The 20,347-nt window shown below is 39.2% G+C and overlaps 1 protein-coding gene across 1 annotated transcript in view; it reads left to right on the forward strand.

Annotated features, from left to right (window-relative positions):
• Positions 1-20,347, forward strand: part of poc1a (POC1 centriolar protein A) — a 53,846-nt gene that overhangs the window by 21,642 nt on the left and 11,857 nt on the right. The window contains exons 8-10 of the mRNA XM_085354283.1: positions 2,761-2,829; positions 2,912-3,061; positions 17,521-17,799. Coding sequence (XP_085210409.1) covers positions 2,761-2,829; positions 2,912-3,061; positions 17,521-17,799 — 498 coding nt within the window. The remainder of the gene's footprint in view (positions 1-2,760; positions 2,830-2,911; positions 3,062-17,520; positions 17,800-20,347) is intronic.

Consider the following 20,347-nt stretch of genomic DNA (forward strand, 5'->3'; position numbering starts at 1 on the left):
TCTTTGTCAAAAAGGGAAGTTTTCATCTAAAAGTAGAAAGACTATCTGTCTCCAGAATCTGCTGCCCATTCGACTTTTAAATACCCAGGGAAGCACAAGTTAGCCTGCACTCTGAGAGCAAAGTGCTTTGGTGGTGTGATGTGGTACTATGTGGTTTATAAGAGAAGATGAAGCCAGGTTATTGTAGACCTTGTATGTCAGAATGATTTTAAATGAAATTCTCATATACAAGGGAGCCAATGCAGCGAAGCCAATGCAGGAGAAATCTGGTCTCTCTTTCTAGTCCCTGTTGCTGACATATTTTGGAGGGAGTTTTTGGGGCAGCCTGATAATAATGAATTACAATAGTCCAGCCTGGTAGTAATAAATGCATGAAGTAGGTACAGCAGTTATAGGAAGGTTTAGAGAACAAACATGTCTTTTCCCCCAAATATTAGGAGGTAATCTGTATTTCTGTTGCAAGCTGACATTCAAACGCGCATCTTCATGTTTGTATGTTACTGTTACTAATGGTAGATCAGTTAAGACAGTTCATTTGAAATAATTAATAATGATTTTTTGAGATACGTCATTTCAGTAATGGCAATTAGATTTTGATGAAATAACAGAAACTAGGACAGGACCCCCACCTCGAGTCTAGACGCTGGTGGTGATGGAGATGGAGCCTTGTTGAAGCTCTTTAAGTGACCGGAGTGATGTGGATATGGGTAGGAGGCTGGTTGCATGAATGGGAGTCTGAAAGACAGAATGACAGAAGAACACTGAGATTTAAAGAACATAGAAGGAACAGAAGCTCGTTGGCTCAGAGAAGGCGGGCAGGAAAGTGGTTGGACAAATGCAAAGTCAGCGGTTATTGCAGGATCATTAGGAAGGCAGAATTCTTTTATAGAAGTTTTCTGATTACATTCTGTCAGTATGTAATGTGTATCAAAATGATTAACTTTTGGATATGAAACTACACAAAATGCATATTTTCATGCCAAAAGACCACATATTTGATACACTTCTCAGATTTGTTTCCCATTTGTGAATTTGAAATGTAAACATTAATTATGGTTGTTACAGTGCACAGCTTTGTGCTCTTTGTGGTTTTTCAGTTAAATTTATACAAAGAATGTCTTGTACACATATTACAAGACTGCATAATTAAGAGGGTCTAAGAAACAGTTTTTTATGCTGATTTACAGAACTTTACACAAGCCTAAAGTTCTTTATGACTGTGCTTAAAGGGGACGATTTAGAGGGGAAAAATAGCTTACAAAATAAAAGCAGTAGCAGTATGTTATCGTTCGTGTTAGTCATGCCTTTATAAAGGGCACCATATGGGTCTTGTCTGGTTTGTGCTATCCGTGTTCATTTATTGGTACATAAAATGTACAAGTTAGGTTCATTGCTCTGTCAGGCTGTGTTTGTGAGTGCGTGTGTGCATGTGTGCATGTGTGCGTGCATGTGTCTGGCCATGGCAAGTGCCAGCCTGGCAGCAGGCATTAGTCAGAGCACAGACAGAACATGCTGTCTGTCAGGCCGTCGCGTTGCTATAGTGACACTGTCTGCTTCTCTCAGGTGCTTCTGGGAAACCATTCCTCACCCAAACCAGCCTGTCTGGGTGCCAGCCACAGGACACAGCTCCTTTTTTCTTCTCAGCAGACTCCCTGTCCGTTTCTTTGCCAGCACTCGTTTGTTCTTTGCTTCATCCCCTCTTTGAACGCATTCACGGGGCTCAGGCTGAGATCGTTGACCCCATTCTGCATTGTGAGGTGGGAAAAAAAAAAGAATAAACTAAGAGAAACATGATTTCTGAATTTTATTTCCAGCTACATGCACACACACAAAGGATGCCAAAGTCCTGACATCCTTCAGGTGATCCTTTTTGGCTCTGACCATGCGTGACCTCACTCCACCTGAGTTTCTGCTTTTTGTTATTGATTGCTCTGCTGCAGCCCCACACACCCACATCCTCCTCCAAACACACACACACACACACACACACACACACACACACACACACATTCAAGAGCTTTTGTTGTGGGTTCAGTTTTGTTTTAGTCGAACTGCTTAAACACAAGCCTCAAACAAAATAAAAAAAAATGTTCCCACCTTTTGTTTTGTATTGAATCTTAAATACATTTTTACCAGCAAGTGCCTTTAGGGTATATTACTGTATTCTGTATCATATTAAATTGTATTGTGTTTACTCCCTGCCCATGTTTACACTTGCACCTACATTTTCGCTGCAGCTGAGCTACTTGGCAGGAGATAAACAATGCTAGTCATATCGTTCTAAGTTACTATATGTAAGGTTTGAGAATGAATGAATGCAACAGTAAGACAGCACCAGTCTCACATGGAGTTTTTAATCTATGCAGACATTACTGTTTACTTATTAGTGATTAAACTGATGATAAATGAAATCATTTGGCCTATTGAATTTATAAAATGTTGCTTATTTTTGTTATTTGTGCATGAAAATGGTGACTTTATCAATTAGGCAGCCTTTAAAGTAGTTGCTAGACATGGAGACTTTTAATTGGCAAATCATTTTAACCAATATTGTGATCTTTAGCACAGATGGGGCCAGTTTGTTCAGCTGCATTTGTTGAGGTTTTTAGAAAACATTCTCTCCAAATGTAGTGATTCTTTCAACTTAAGCAAACAGTTCATAGCTGATAGTTTTAGGACTACTTTCATTGTCAGACAGATATGACTTTACTGTATTGTGAGATTCATTTTCCACCTTTTTTGCTTTTTACCTCACGCCAGGGTCCAGTCACCTGTGTGGCCTTCTCTAGAACAGGGGAGTACTTTTCCTCTGGAGGCTCTGATGAACAGGTGATGGCAGAGTATTCTAACATTCTTCATTACTAACTTTAATGGAGTGTTGTTATTTAATACATTTATATCTGGTTCACAGGTAATGGTGTGGAAGAGCAACTTTGACTGTGTTGAGTTCAGTGATGGCGTCAGACTGCAACATAAAACTGCTTCCAGTTCACAGACACCAACGGCTACTTCCACAACTCACTTCCCCCTTAATTCGCATACATCTGTGTTACGTAGCAAGGTAAGTCCAAACAGAAAGGAACATGGAACCCAACAAGATGGCTGTTTTGGCTTTTACCTTTATTCAGAAGCTGAACAAATATAGCCAGAAACTGTCAAATGATAGGCAACAGAGGTCGAGGTCCAGTCAGTGGGGTCAAACCCAGGATTCAACTACTAAGGGCATTTTAAACCCTATGTGGTGTCTCCCCTTAGCACTTGCCCATCGGGTTTCACTTTGTGACTGTGTGACTGTGCAGTGGTTAGTGTTGTGTTTAGCAATGAGAATAAAGAACTAAGTCAGAAACATATGCTTCCAAGCACATCGTTTCCTTTATTCATTACTGGCACGTTTCCCAGTTGTTTGGTTACGGTGTTTTCACACCTAATTGATAACATGTCATTATGTTCCATATAAACCACAGGTGATCGCTTTAATCTGGTAGTGATCACCAGTATGTAGGCCTGCATGACCCTACTAGTGACTGGTGTTTGCCAGACAGTTGCTAACCAGCATCTAGCAACCGCTCTAGCCAGCAAGATTTTATGTTGTTAAAGGGTAGTTTTATAATTTGGTTGTTAGGATATGCCAATACAAATGTATATAACTAAATATGTCTACCATAAATCCTATACAAAATGCACTAATTGAAACGTATGTGTGCACATGTATTTCATGCATGTGTGCTGGCTGGCTGAAAAATAAATATGAAAAGACACAAACATGTGCACAGATGCCTCTCAGCTTATTTCCTCCCTTCCTTTGAAGTTCTTAGATTTGGCCCAAAGCCACATTCATATCCCACATGCAGGGCAGGAAATGCCTGCTTATTCACCATCTACACTTTGATATGGAGGATATTCTTTTTCCTATTGAAATGGAGGAAAAAATAAAATAAACTGCATGATACCGCAGGTGAGTTTTAAAAATGTAGTCGATCACAACAAATTCTTGGAACTGAAAAGAGTCCGTCGGTGATAATATTGTGTTGTGCGTAGTGATCTTTGAAGAGATTTTAAGTGTGTTTGTGGTTATGCTTCTGTTCTCACGACCTATAGTGTGACTTTATTTTTTATAACTCATTAACAAAGAGTTTGCTTCCATTAGCACACTGCACTATGCTGTTACTGTTTTGATTTAATTTGACAACTAAGAGGGTTTGGATAGTATTCTGACAGCCAATCAATGTCATTTAGATTGTTTGAAAAAAAGAAAAAACAGCCTTACTGACTCTTTAGTCCATTTTGTGGGAGCGCTTTCTCCAATTTCACGGGAGTAATTTGGTAGAACACAGTTCCTTGTTTTTCATTCGGAGCCTCCACTCACTCCTATTCCACCACACCCTGTCTGTCTGATGTTTCTATCTGAGGAGAAAGTACAGCTGATGTGCTGCTAAGCTGCAGCTAGCTGCAACTTAAATAAAAATTGATGATTCTACAGTTTTAAAAAGTGTTTGGAAAACACTCCTTTGGGGTGCGATTACCGGCCTATCGTTTCCATAACAACTGAACTCCTCACACTGATGTATTATTAAAAAGCAGAAACAGTTAACACAAACTGGTGATCAGCAATTTTTACTCAGTCTAAAATTTATTATTAACGTAAATGTTAGTGACCAGCTGCTGAAGCTGTATAAAAAGTTTACTTTACCACTTTAAAACATAAAAACCTTTACAATATCTTCGTAGCGTACCCACTAGAGGGGGTACCCGTTAGCAGCTGACATTATAACAACCATTTCATGAACTTATCTGACGTCTCTTAGCAGTTTAAGTTCTGATGTTTTGTCCCGTCCCCGGGACAAAACATCAGAGGACTTGTTGAGGACTGGATTAAAACCATAGGAGGAAGGCAATATTAAAACGATCAACCGCAGAGAAATGTGACTTTTGTCCTACTAAGTTTGGCCAGAGCAAAAACTTGGAAGTGACTGAAAGGAGTGTGAGCCAAGGATAAATGAGAAACAAACAGCAGAGCTGCTATTAGAGATGTTTAAATATTAAAAAGGCTCAATGTGTCATGGACGCACACAAAGGAGACTGGTGTCACCGGTCGTCTGGGAAACTCCTGGGACCGGTTTGGTTTCAAGCCTTTTGACTTCTATAGTGTTACTTACATCAACAAGGGCACAGCCTAGGTCTTTCCTCTCTTTCTCTCTCTGAGACACACACATGTGCAGACACGCATAAACAAATCCTGGCTCTCTGCTGTTCTCCCTCCTACTGATTGGTCTGCTATGAGCTTGGATCCACCCACAGTGAAGCTGCCTTACCTTTAAACTCAAAAATCCAGACTGGCAAACTTCATAGTAAACAAAGGTGAAAAAATGAAAATTAACTGTTAAGTGCTGTTTACAATTTCCATTAGAGGAAAAAAAATACATAAACACAATGTCCCCAGCATGTCATCTCACTCATCGGGGTTTCCACCAGTCTATCCGACCAATCTCAACAGCCTGCTGTGCCTAAGATGACCCCCTGCTGGGCCGATGCACTGGCGATCTGTTTGGTTTTTTTCTCCAGACAGCTGCTAAAACGGAAGAGTCCATATGTCTGTATTTATTTGTTTATACTTATTTTATTTATTTAAAAACAACAACAAAAGGAAGTTTGCTGATGTTTATTACGGCATTGTTCCTGTAAGCAAAGATTGATCATCAAGTGAGCTTAAAAAAGCTATGAAAATGTTTTTTTTTAAAAAAGGAAGTAAAAACAAAGCCAGATACACATTTCATAAATTTTGAATTTTGCACCTCCAAATCTTCGGAACAACTTACCTTTTTTACATAAGAGTTGCCCATTCTTTTTAAATCACTTAAAAAACCCTATTATCCTAGTGTCCTGTCTTTTCTTATGCAAACACAGTCTTGTTTACTTGTTTTCATTGTTTTCAGTGTATATTTTGTATAACCTGTACAGCAATTTGGCCAACGGAGGTTGTTTAAAATATAAATGTGTCTGTTTATCCATTTATGCCCACTAATTAAGATAGGAAAGGCAGGATATCCTTGTCACACTTTGAGCAACTAGCATTATAGTGTTATTCTTAAGTCTTCTTCTTAAGTCACATACATAGCCGACATCAGTCCAGCAGTGAAACTCATCCGGTTCAACCTATTATAAAACCATCATTCTTATAAAAATAATAGCATTTCTGTATATCTTCATCCACATCTGTAATCTTTAACAAAGATGATATTTACTTAAAAGCTCCATTGATCAGCTTCAGCTAGAAGTGAGTGTTTATCAAGCATCATCTATGTGAAGGTGAATATTTCTAACATTTTTCTTAGACGCCTAGTTTAAGTAGTTTGCTCTCAGTGTCCTTTAAAAAAGCACCTGCTTTCTTAATGCCATTTGTGGAACTTTCACGGCTGCTTTTTCTTCTGTCTGCCTTTCCTTTCTGTGCTGTGAGAACAGGATTGTAAATGGATTTAATAGCTCTTCCACTTGACAGCCGTTATTACAGATGTGCCTGAAAGGGTGATTAGAAAATGGGCAGCTGGACCATGTAGAGAGAAATGATTAGTGCAATGTACGAAATGTATTCTCTTCTTCTGAGAACTCCTGTTCTTGTTTAACCCCACTGAACCCTTTCACTGGGAAATATGATTTTTCAAATACAGCTGTCTGAAGTTTGAGCACTAATGGAAAAGCAGCTCTTCACATCTGCTTGATTAAGAACCAGCTGTGGTTCAGTTGTGATGTTTGCACTGGCTCTCTCTCTTCTTAAAAAACCCCACATGGATTCATAGGTTACATGTGAGATTAATGATCCTTATATTTGTATTGTGTTTGACAAATTTGTTTTTTATGTTTTGGAAAATCCAGATTCTAAAGCCACCCAGAGAGCTTTGTCAGACTGTTTGATTGTTGCCTTGTCAGTTTATCCCGAATCATCCACAGGAGGTTTTTGATCCATTTCATCAACCTCCAATCATCTGTTAAAACAAAAACAAATAAATGAGGGATCTGTATCCAGGTCTTGTTCTCATTTAAAAAGAAAAATGTCTATATCGACTCACTCCCAGCAAAATAATTTCATAATTATTCCTCTGAGTCATACAAAAACATAAATTACTAGTAATTTCAGTATCAGAACATTGAAAATAGATAAAATGACAACAAATATGAAAAGGAGACCCCAGTTTTAATCTCATTTAAACACCTTGGTCTGCATGGACTTGAAGTTCCCACTGTTTCCACAATAAATAAAAACAACTTGGTCAACAGAAGATGCACTGCGATCTCTAAATCTAGTAAATGTATTTGGAGTGTGTGCTACCTGCTACCCTTTTCAGTATAAAAAATAAATTTATAATAATAAATTTAAAAGGATGTAAAAAGCTAGTATTTGTAATTTATCCTTTTTTTCTTAATCCTAGATCTCCAGTGAAGCAGTAGCTGAATGTGTGAAGTTATTATTAGACCAAACATATAGAAATATGAAACAAGCTGTTTTTAGATAACATGCCTTATAGTAGTTTAGCTGGAGACTCCTTTAACATGTTGTGTTTTAGTTTGGCACCAGCTTTGAGATATCGTCCAATGAAAGCACATCAAACATTTTAACAGCTGGCTCTGAGAATATAGCACTAGTCTTTGTTGAAAGTATTTGCACATAAATATAGCATAAAAAAAACTTGCTAATGTGTTTGAAGGTGCACAATTGGACAATCCGAGATTGAATGGGCAGTTAAGATGGATGTCCTTTTCAGTGCGTACTACATAAGTATGCTTACCAATAGGGTTGTCCACAATAGTATGATTCTACATTTTTACATGATTATATGATATTTGCCATATCAATGATATGGCAAAACCATTGTTTACTTTCCCAAGCACATGCAACAACGGCACATGCCCAAACATGTCTGACAGAGAGAGTTGCTTGTCAGCCTCCTGACGATTTAGTAAAATGGGAACTATTTAATGAAGCACAATGTTTTGCAAAAATATGGGGAAAAAATTGTTCTTGCTGAAGGTGGAAACTACAAAACTGTTTTTTCCACTTGGGGTAAAAACACACCATCGAGTAAAACCAAGACATGAAGACACGCAAGGATGAGATAACTAGTAGCTGGTACTTTTGTGTAACCAAGAAGTAAACAAATGACTCATTGGTGGAGGTCTTGCTAATTGCAGTCCACACGACAGGAAGGACATTTCTGATGTGGTTACATGGTGAAAAGGCAGGGCTTTAGACAGCTAGTGAAAAAACAAAGGTAGATAATGTTTTTGAATTTCAGTTTTATGACAGTCGTGTTGTGCGTTTACTTAGAATTTTCATGGAAAACGCTACCAAGGCTACTTTTATGCTTACATGTGTCTTCTGCTGTGTCACTGCCATTGCTGCTGCTGTTGTTGCTACTGCTGGCGATATATTCACACTTTGAATTAAGTAGTCTGTCGTCAGTGACAGTAGCTCATTGGAAAAGATGGATTGAAAATGCCCTTCATCTTATTTGCACTAATAAATGCCGTTGCCTGCAAGCTTCAATCACAGATAAAATGTTCTTCAGTATTTTCTATATCACCATAAATTTCATTATCACACATTTCCTTGAAATATTGTGATCATTGTACGGCTGTGTCACATACCTGTGATACTGAGACACAGATTTTTAAACTTAATTTCTAAATCTACTTGTGTGGTTTTTGTGTATAGGATGAAAGTTAAAAGTGAAAATATAGCATAATATACAGTTTTGTTCCTTTCTTCTTGTTTGTTTCCCTTTCTTTTTTGTTTGTTTTTCCATTAGAAACTGTGTACAACGTATCCCCAGATTACATAATCCTGATAGAGATGGCAGGTATTACTTTGACAATCAGATAAATAAATAAATAAATGAATGAATAAATCCATCTGAGGTTCATTAGGTTTTTCACAATCATTCTGGTTGTAATGATTAGACTACAAGTCTGATTTGACTGATGGACGTAATAGAGACACGTGGAGTTTGACCTTTTTCTGGCATGAATTAAACATGTCGCCCTCACGTGGAGACCTGTTATTTAGCATCTCTTTACAGTTTTTCACTTCAAGTCATTAAACACAACAGTAATAGATCCTGCCAGTTACCAACTGTTACAGTTTAAGTAATGCTGGGAGCTGCACCTGGAAGTGCAAGCTTCCTAGATTTTCCTTTTCATGTATAATTTAGCCGTTCATAATTTATTATTAATACAAGCCCTTTTATCTCTCTTATACTGCCACAAGTCTCTCACACGTGTCGCCTGAGAGGAAGCAGAGGAGAGAGAAATGTCAACTGCTCGCCTGAATTTGATAGTTTGTATCTCTTAGAAAGGGTATTCAAAGGCTTTATGAGTTTAAAGGGATTGAGGAATCATAGAAATGCTCTAATATGGTGCTTTTATAAATTGACTTATGTACAGAGAAACAAAATATAGTAAACAGGATGCTGTTTGGCTGAAAGGAGAAACCACAGACGTTGCAGAACACTGCTGCCCAAACATCCTACTGCAGGCTAATTAAAAAAATGAAGAAAATGTGAGCCCGTTTACAGTTAATATCAAAAACCTGTATATCATTAGAATATAGAGTCGAATGTAGAAGCATGCATATGCTAAAGCATATGTCAAAAAGAGTAGTCATCGAAGTATATTAACCCCTGACTCCAAAGGTATGAGAGGAACATACCTTTGTAACATAGTTAACAAGAAGCACTCAGATAATACAAATTTCCCCCAAGGCAGCTCACTTAATCTGCAGTAGTTACTTACACACTGTGTAAAGCGCTATACAAATACAGACCATTTACCATTTACCAAACACACACACACACATAAACAACCGCAAAGTTCGGGCTATTGTTATTTGCCCAGTTTTAACCCATATTAATTTACTAGTATTCTACTAAAATTATTCATTGTCATTTTCATTTAATTGTCACGTAAAATTTGTTGTTTAGTGTGAATGTTAGTAATAACCCTCAAGTTTCAAATATCAAGTTTTTCAAAACAAACAAAAGAAACCATTTTAAATAGCTCTGTGGCGTTATTATCACTTTCAGATCAGTCCTAAAGAGGGCGCCACATGATATATTAAATCTTTTTTTTTACAATACTTTCTATATGTTGACAATACATACCACATTTAGGAGGATCATAGTTTCTAAGATATAATGATGCTGTGTTACTGATGCTCATCATCACTTTTTCACAACATGCTCGCTGTGTGATGACCTTTAGACATTTAAGCATTTCAAATGAATATCTAGTAGGGCTGCCACGATTAGTCGACTAGTCACGATTACGTCGACTATCAAAATCGTCAACGACTAATTTAATAGTCGACGTGTCATTTGAAGCTTTGTAAGATCCCAAAAGACGCAGGAATAAGTAGTAGGATTTAAGAGTGTAATAACGGACTGAAACAGAAGATGGCAGCACTGCATGTACAAGGATGCCAGCTGCCGTTAAACCGCGAAGAAGAAGAAGCAGTGTCCGATATCATAGCTGTTTCCAAATTCAGGAACCGCATCCTCCTATGCCCGCATTTGTAGGCAGATTACGTTGCAGCGACACGACGAAGACTGTCCAAAAATCGAAGACTCCGACAAATGCGCCCTTCATTTCCCCAGATTTGATGGATGGGTCGGGTGTATACTTCATGGCCCAACCTATCCCAGAAGTCATAGCGCGGCCCTGCTCAGTTTCCAACAATGGCGGCAGCTAGTTAGTTTTAATATTACTCTTATTATTCTTTCTGGGTCACAAAATAAACATTTAACATATTTTAAGGCGAGAATGTAGCTGTGTAAACTTCAAATATCTGCTCAGTTTATCAAGACACCACATTTTTTCAAAAGCGCTCCAACGTTTTCGGGAACGCCTGTTACCCACTAGCTCGATAGCTAGCCGGGGTTCAAGGCTCACTAGAGCCTGTGAGAACACCGGACTCCCGGCAAATCGTTTTCAAACCCACCGCCGTCTTTCACTACTCAGGTTAAACATGATATATAAGTCACTTAGATAACTTCAAAATGTTATTGTTTAGCTTTTTTCAGTATTTTATTTGTTCCTGAGTAAATCGGTTTGGCTGAGATTAAAGTTATAGTTTTTCCACAGATGAATAAACGTCAAGCAGACAACTGATTATCAGAAGTGTGAGATGCTTGAGAATTTACTACGGTGTCCTGTTATATTTTAAATAGCAAGGAGCAGACGCCTGAGTTTATTAAACTCCACCGAAACAATCTTCAAATTTCATTAAAATTTAATAAACTATCGTCTTGTCTTTATTTTTAGTTAGCACATACCTTAAACACTTAAAGCTGTAAGCTAATGATAGTTATATAAGAGCAGATGCATGCGGTGCAATAAGCTGTACGTTTTACGTCCAATGGATGCATGATCTGATTAGTCGACTAATCCACAAACGATTATCAAAATAATCGTTTGTGGTAGCCCTAATATCTAGTTTGCTTATATTTTGGCCACAATATTTTTTTGTGGGCTATTAGCACAATTATGTTTTTTATGGTATTTTGCACACACTTTAAGTATCCCTGGCTAAAGCTACTTGAAATTGAAGGAACTTTTTGTATTTTGTGTACTGTTATTTTTGATTTACTTATTTTAATTTTCCATACACTCATTGACAGAATGGATGTGTGAAAAAAAATTGTGTAAACGAAGCTAGTTACACTTCATAAATTGGCGACCAACTACATCTTCTATTTTGAAAAGGGACTCTAACGTGACCTGGATAACACTGATGATGCCAGTACTTATTTGCTAGTACCAGGTTGCCCACTTTTACTCCTAATAGCAAGTGGATATGCATTTACCGTGTACAGTTATTTGCTAATAATTCATCAGTACAACATTTAACATTTTTAGAAATGATGAGATAATTATGAGATGGTTGTGTTTAAATCATCTAATGACAAACAGGTGTTAAATCCACCCTTCTTCCTCTGCTGATCATCCGCTATTACACAATAATGCCTTTGGCAGAAATTCATCGCACCAGGAAGAAAGTGACTAATGAGACAGTAATGCTCTGTTTATTCATACAGGGGCAAAGGCCACCCATACCCATTACTCTCTCAGAATCAAATTCACAGGGATTTCATGAGAAGCAAATTTGATATGCTTATCCTTTAACATACTTGGAATGTGAAGCTTCGTGATAATTTGCCAGTGATGGGAACTGTACCAGAAACATGTAGGCCTATTTGTTAAACACAGTAAGCCAGCTGCAAGATGAGGTCTCTCTGGCTAAAGACTGAAAGTGTGTGTGATTCAGGTTGTCTCTGCTCAACACAGCTAAGCAAATCTGAATTTGCTGTTGGTTTGTGGTGTGGCCATAGATGCATTAACGTGTGTGTGTGTGTGTGTGTGTGTGTGTGTGTGTGTGTGTGTGTGTGTGTGTGTGTGTGTGTGTGTGTGTGTGTGTGTGTGTGCGCGCGCCAGTAACATCCATTGCTGACAGGCAGATCAGCGCTCTCTGATCACATCCGCCTTAATCCTTCTATCTACCCTCCACCCCTTCCCCCACTTTCTGTCTCTAGCTTCACATCTGGGTCTCTCTCGTGCTCACGTGTGCAGACAGATGAGCTGCAAACTCACAGCAGGCTTTCCTTCACAGCCCAACACACACACACACAAACCACTACACTGTGTGGCTCAGCTTTAGGACGTGGAGTGGAATGTGTGTGTGTGGGATGGGTGTTCAGAGACTGCACTAACTGAACTTTAATTTCCTCGATCATTCTATTACCATTATCGCTGAATCACCTTTACTTTGTAGTGCAAATAAACCCCCATCAATCACAGATGTTTCAGATGCATGGCTCTGTTTGCATTTATGTGTGTGAATCTTTAAGATAAGGCCGGCGATATTGTTCCAACAGTGTGAGCTGAATACATTTGACATTAGGAGCTAAAAAGAAAGGCAGGAGGGTGTGACAAAGGACTGTCAAAGACCGCATAGAAGTGGAGTTAAAGAGAACCTAATGGTCTAGTGGAGCGAGAGAACATCAGTGAGGAAGAGTAGGGAGAGGAAGAGCTGGAAGGTACAGAAAGTGGGAAAGCAGGACAAGCACGGGAGAGAACGAGACAAGCCGCAGACACTGGAGAAGAAAACAAGCAAGATTATATTGAAAAGAGAAAATTTGAGAGGCATTAAGAGACACCTTTTGGAGAGCTTGGGGGGTGATGAAAGCAGAAAAAAACAGTAAAATAAAAGAAAAGGATGAGAGAGCCAGTCAAGGACAGATAAAAAATGAGAGTGAGAAACAGCCTCCCCTTTTGAGCCTGTAGTGGAGTCGAGAGGCACAATCGAGGCCGAGTAACTTCAGGCTTCATTCATCAAAAAGCATCACTAGCAGTTTCTCGTAAAAGGTTCGCTTCCCTCTAATTAACTGAGATATCAGCAGCTGGTGAAAATGTTTGTCTATGTGTTACGGTTATCTTGTGACACCCACACACCTACCAGCCTCTCTTATTTGATCAGTGAGGAGATGATGCTGATGCTTTACACTGTATGCAATGGCAGAGCAACAAGAGCCATTATCACCAGCTGTGCCATCTGCGCTAGGACTAGTGTAAAAGAGAATCATTGCCTGAATGACTGTGATTAATTTAAAGTGAGAATAGAAATGATCCCTAATTAGACTGTGGGAACTCATAGATTTGTTAAGGAGTGACAGCATTTTGCAGTTTAAAACCAATTTTCCAGTTTGTTCTCTACATTTCTGTTTGAGTGTGATATGAATCAAATATCTGAGTGTAATATGAGTCTTTTATAAATGATTTAAATGAAGTTTATTGATATCACTCTAGTGGCATACTTGGATACAGGTTTATTACTATCATGAACAACATAATAAAGATCTATTATAAGAAAAGATAAGTTGTGCCTGAAAGTGTTTTGACATTAAACTGGTGACCCACAATGCTGCTGCTGACACTATAGCTGTTTGAGCTAACTTTAGCATTAGACTGACAGGACCGACCGCTTTTAAGGTAATGAGCTTATAACCATTATATTTTATGGCTAAAAGTAGCTTCTATCAACTTTATACCCCTTGACCTGTCTGTCATGGACACGTCACAACTGATAAGGTACCTGAAATAAGTATAAATGCACCGCTTACCTCTATCATTTCTGTTCAAAAGTACTTGCCAGTCCTCTTATTCTCTATGGACCATATAAAGATTAGCAGTAATTCAAAGTGTCAAAAATATAGCATTGGGACTACAGAGAGTTTTTATACATGACTTTTTTAATAGCAAATGCTTAAATATTATAGATACAGCAGGAGTCACTGGCAATAATAATGATATATTTTATCATGTACAATAACAAGACCATAACAATGAATCGGCTAAAGGAAATGAAGCCATCACTGATTTAGATTGTTTACGTCTGTGCTTTTCCTTCCACGAAACAATTTCCTTTCATTGTTTCGCCAGCTTGCAAAATTATAACGACTATCATGCTTCAGCCAGTTAAATTTAATCAGTTGCGGTGTGGCGGTGCAGTGGTTAGGACTGTCGCCTCACAGCAAGTAGGTGTCGAGCTCTAAACTGGTGCAGGCACGGTGCCTACACAGGTTTCCTCCCCCAGGCCACAGACGTCGCTTGTTAGGTGAATTGGTGATTCTAAATTGGCCGTGAGTGTGAATTTTTGATTGTCTCTGTGTGTTAGCTCTGAGATGGACTGCCGACTTGTTCAGGTTGCTGCTTATTACCCAGTGGCAGCAGGGATAGCTAACAAAATGAACAAAAGTTAAAAATATATATTCAACTTTTTCACTTACTACGGCTTAAGGTGTGTTTGATTAGGTCATAGTCAAAGTCACAGGACTTGCAAATGAGGAAAATTGCACTTTTGTAGACTGATTTTCATATAAACATTGTGCCACAGGGGGAAACATTTTATGGGTCGCCATTTAGCACAAATTAGCACCTTTGCTCACTTATTTTGTCAAATGCGCAGCAGCTAAAGTTGAAGCACTTGTAAAGCGATCCAGAGACGTCTTGGAGTGGCAGGTAAAAAAAACCAAAGCATTGCAATGGTAAAATATACTATTTAGACATGTTACAGGGAGTTAAATAATAAAATATATATACACACATGTATGTAAGTATGTGAGTATGTATGTATGTATGTGAGTATGTGAGCGAGAGAGAGGTGTGTGTATTTTTTTTCTATGCAGCTTGTGAGGTATATTGATGGCTGGCTGTGTCAGACTAACAGTTTAATTTGGCCTCAGGAAATTTTCCACTGTTGGTTTTTCCACTCCAGGTGATTCATTAGGAGGATGGTTACCATGTTTATGCGCACATTTACATGTACTTGCATGTACATTTGCAATAATGGGGTTTTCCCCGACTTCTCGTTAGATGAAGAGCATGTTGAGTTAGCAGACTGATTTATAGTTTTAGCAATAGCATTGCCGCCCACATGCATACATAAGCTTTAAAACTTATGAAAATACAGTGATACTTCCATGCAGCCTGTGGAAGGACAGATAGGATATAAACCCTGGAATGCACTTAATCTACTACACCCATCTATCGAGATTAGCGATTAATCAAAAAGACACATTTGCAGCTCATTCATGCTTCTCTCTGTTTTTTTTTATGATGCCGAATGTGCTGCTGCTCTGCTCTCTGCCCACACACTGAACAGTTCAGAGAGCCGCGGCTGCATGGCGGCAGATTTATCGAAAAATGTTGGTGAATCCCATCAGGTGGTGAAACAAGCTGGAAAAAGTGCAAATTTGTCAAACTATATGATTAACAGGCACTAAGTCATTTTAAAAATGACTAAATCAAATATCCTGTGTATAAACAAGCTACAATTAACTGTTAATATTGTTGATGAGGGTTCTTCTTCTGCAATTTAAAATCTCAGCCTGTAACAGCTTCTACATATTGTTTTATCTTGCGGCGCACTATCCGTGGGCTACCTGTATCATATTTTACTGACTTTTATACAGTTTCTCTCACTGCCACTTTTTCAACAGTAACTTTGCATGATGTTTCTGATATTGTGAGTATGACACATGGACCTGTCTGTCCATGTGTCATACTCACTCAAGGATCATCTCCTGGACTCTTTGTACATGACTGCAGGGAACCCATGCTCATTTTATTCTAGCTGTTCTTATAAGCTACGTCTGTGGCAGATGTGATGAGCCAAGCAATCGCTGACAGCTCCACTCATTTAGGAACAACACAGTTTGACATTTTGAGCTGAATGTGAATAGGCTTCAGTCTGCATGTGTGATGAGGTAAACACTTTTTGTCTCTCTCACTGGGATGGAGGACAGGTGACACAATATATACATAAACACAGACACACACACGTGTACGCAATCAGTCAGAGGTCTGCAAAGGCAGACAGAAATATAATGAAACGTATACATGTGTGGACAAATTTAGTCATGTAGACATGGTGATGGAGAGATGTGGTCACCGAGCTTCATGTGTTTGTACCTCATTGAATTAATCACAACGCAGGCCGACAGACTTAGCTTTTGTGTGTGTGGGCGTGTGTGTGTGCACGTGTGTGTGTGCGTGTGTGTGTGTGAAGCAGTGAGTCAACACTGGTTTCCATTCAGACTGTAATGTTTAAGCCCTTTAAGCTCCAAATGAGCTCTAAGTCTGCCCATGACCAAAGATTTTGCCAGTCAACTAGGGGGACGATGAGGGGTCTAGTCATTGGGTGTTTGTTTGTTTGTTTGTTTATTTAATTACACTATGTTGCCAAAGGTATTCACAGATACATCCAAATCGTTGAATTCAGTGGTTTCAATCGCTTCCATGGCCACAGCTGTATACTATCAAGCACCTAGCCTTGCAGACTGCTTCTACAAACATTTGTGAATGAATGGGTCGCTCTTAGGGGATCAGGGAATTCCAGCGTGGCATCGTGATAGAATGCCACTTATGCGACAAGTCCCATCTTGAAATACCCTAGTATTATAACAGAGTGGAAGCTATTGCGAACAACAGCAGTGGGGTCAGCAGATGCTGAGGTGCATAGTGCGCGGAGGTCACAAACTTTCTGCAGAGTCAATGGGTATAGACGTCCAAACTTCATGTAGCCTTCATTTCAGCTCAAGAACAGTTTTCATAAAGGTATAGATAAGGTGGTGTTTTTTGTGGGAGGTCCCTTTTACTGTAAATATGCATGACAAATATCCGACATTGAGCAAAAACTCAGCCTGCATTGATATAAATATTTGTTGATTTATTTTTGTCAGGAAATGTAATATTTAATATTACCGCTGTTGCCACTTGATGTAGGCGATTCATCGATTGTCTCCAATTTAAAACTTTTTTCTGCCAACCAGAGCAGCAATTTTGTTTTCACGAAGTAATTTAAACTTTTTTAAAAGATTGCACAATCTACAACAGAAAAGATTCTCCCTTTCCCAACAGGGACACATCCAAGATATCAAAGTTTCTAACAGCTCTCACTGTCCTCTTTGTTTCCAGACCTCTGATCCAGCTCAGCATTTTAAAAGGCAGGACTCTCAAACTGCTGCCCACACTCAGAGCTACAGACAGATTGGCATCCAGAGCAGAGCATCTCATTCCCATGCCAATGGAAGCCTCAGCATCAGTTCCTCCACTGCCCATCAGACACAAACACAGAGTTTACCGCAGCATTCACCCCAGGGTCAAGCACAGTCCCATGCTTCAGATGGAGGGGTCCCACCTGGTCTAGCCAACACCCTGGAACACATTATAGGCCAACTGGATATTCTCACTCAGGTAAGCAGAAGTAGTCCTGGTCTTTCATGACAGAGTGTACTGTACTTTGTGCCTCCTACTCACACTCGTCAGAACAAAAGCATCATTTACTTTACAGCCTGCAGTACAGAGACATTAAAGAAGCATAAAAAACCCACCACAACCTCACAGTGTTGTTTGGTTTTCTAATGCTGTGCAGTTATGTTTAGTTTTATTCCTCACATTTATTGTTATGTTTCAGTATTTTAGCAGTTATTCTCTACAGAAGGTGACTGGGGATCTGTGCATTAGCTGTTTAAGATTGGGCTCCAAAATGTAATTGTACTTAACATCCTCCAAAGCAAAAGCTTAAAAAAAAGAAACTTGCTGTATGGCTAAAGTCTGGCAGCTGAGAAAAACTGTGTCTCTGTGATGTGAGTAAGCTCTGGTTTGTTTGTGAAATCTGTCCTTTATATTCAATTTGGTCATTGCCATCAATTTCCTCTATATATAAGCCCTTTTTTTAATACAAGGGTTATATATGCAATTCCTGGCTTCCCTTTGATTCCTGGGTGCTGCGGTCTGCTTTCCAAAGTACAGTATCTTGAGCATAATACTGATACCCGAGCTGCTCCTGATGCGATGATTGGAGCGTGTGTGTGTGTGTGTGTGTGTGTGTGTGTGTGTGTGTGTGTGTGTGTGTGTGTGTGTGTGTGTGTGTGTGTGTGTACACATTACACAGAAAGCACTTAGATGTAGAAGAAAGTGCTTGTATGAATATGTGTGTGAGTGGGTGAGACATATATTTATAAAGAGTAAAATAGAGTAGAAAAGCAATATACAAGAACCTGTCCATTTACCTTTTAGACACCATAGGTTTTTCTGTATCTGGTGAAGGCCAGACCGGAGCCTGGAGGACTATAAATTGATCACTAAGGAAGAGCTGAAAAGAGGAGTAACCAATTTAAACTCCGCAAGCTCTGTTTGTTGTCAATATATGTCCTTTTTTTGTTGTCTTTTTTTTAACTACATAAATGCGATTAGTGATGGACACTGAAAGGCCACAGGGAATAAATGTCAGAAACAATTTAAGGCTCTGCAAAAAGTTTATCTATAATTTTCACTTGAAACACTTTGCAGGCGAACTTAAACAGTATTAAATGAAATGCCTGTAGCTCTGTTTAATTTGATAGAAACACAACACAGCAAGACAAAAATATAGAAACAAGAAACTTTCTTCTGCCTGTGGCACAAAAAAAGAGTTTGAAAGTATTTAAACAGAATAAAATTGTTCAAGGTACAAAGACAGCAGGTGAGAGAAACAACTTGTCATGTGTAGGGATGGGTACCAGTATCTGACATAAACGGTAGTAACCAGACCGAAAAGCAGCGCACATTTCGGTGCTTTATTTCGGTGCTTTATTTCGGTGCTTTATTTCCCTGAGATGTCATACACTTTGAATTCTAGCCAATCATTTTACCTTTCCAGGGATTGTAGGCGGGCCCAGGTACGTACGTTCTGTTAGAGCAGAGCTACAGATTAAAAATGCCCAAGGCGAAGCGGTCAAAAGTCTGGCTGTACTTCACAGCAAAAGATGCAAACTCAGCAGCCTGCAACAAGTGCTTTAAGCTGATATTATGCAAAGAAGGTAACACCAAGAATCTGATGAAACACCTGGCGACACATAGCGGGGTTTTTTTTTAAGCCGAGAAATGCGCCGTATTTGATAGCTTGCTGTGAGACCTCACACCGTGCACATCTACTGCGGGTGTGGTGCCTGTTATCGGACCCGGAGTTAGCAACATCCCCCAAGAACCCGAAGAGGAGAGTCCTGGCCCGTAGCCCTGCCAGTGTAGCAGAAATGATGACGGATGATGATGGCAGCAGCAGCCGTTCTTCTCTGCGTGAGTAGCTTAATGTTGTTCATGTGTAATTTACATTGAGTAGGCTAACCACGTTATTACATTAATGCATGTAAGGTGAACTAGCAAACATCATCGTAGTTACATGCGGCTGTCTTCTTGTTTGATGGCAGATACTCCCTTCACCCTGGCCAAAAAGGCTAAAATGACCAAAGAAAAAGTGGAAAACAGCTAAACATGAGAGGTTTTTGGACAAAGTTTGTGTTTTTTCCATTGATTAAGCACTGCTTCCAGCCAAGAGTGATACCATATATCCCCTATAGCTGCAGAAAAGGCACACATTGTTATCTTTTTACAAAAAAATCAGCTAAACATAAGAGGTTTTTGGACAAAGTGTGTGTTCTCCATTCTTTAAGCACCGGTTCGAGCACCGTTTGAGCACCGGCACCGTTTCAAAAGTACCGGTTTGGTACTGGTATCAGATAAAACCTAAACGATACCCATCCCTAGTCATGTGGTTGAAAAAAAGGAGACTAAAATAATGAGGAAGAGGCAGCAGAGAAGAAATAGGGCACCGAGAGGACACAGATGTAAAGAGTTGAATGAGATGGAGCTGAGACAGCAGAAAGATGTTTGGTCTTTCTCTGTACTCGATGCAGTGTTTCAGCTCCGAGCTTGTGCACTCTGAGGAAAATACATCATTCATATATGCGTGCTAGCAGCACTT

The sequence above is a fragment of the Diplotaxodon limnothrissa genome, linkage group LG5 (genome assembly GCF_057381915.1).
Source record: "Diplotaxodon limnothrissa isolate DT_005_m linkage group LG5, D_limnothrissa_male_GT1.1, whole genome shotgun sequence".
NCBI lineage: Eukaryota > Metazoa > Chordata > Actinopteri > Cichliformes > Cichlidae > Diplotaxodon > Diplotaxodon limnothrissa.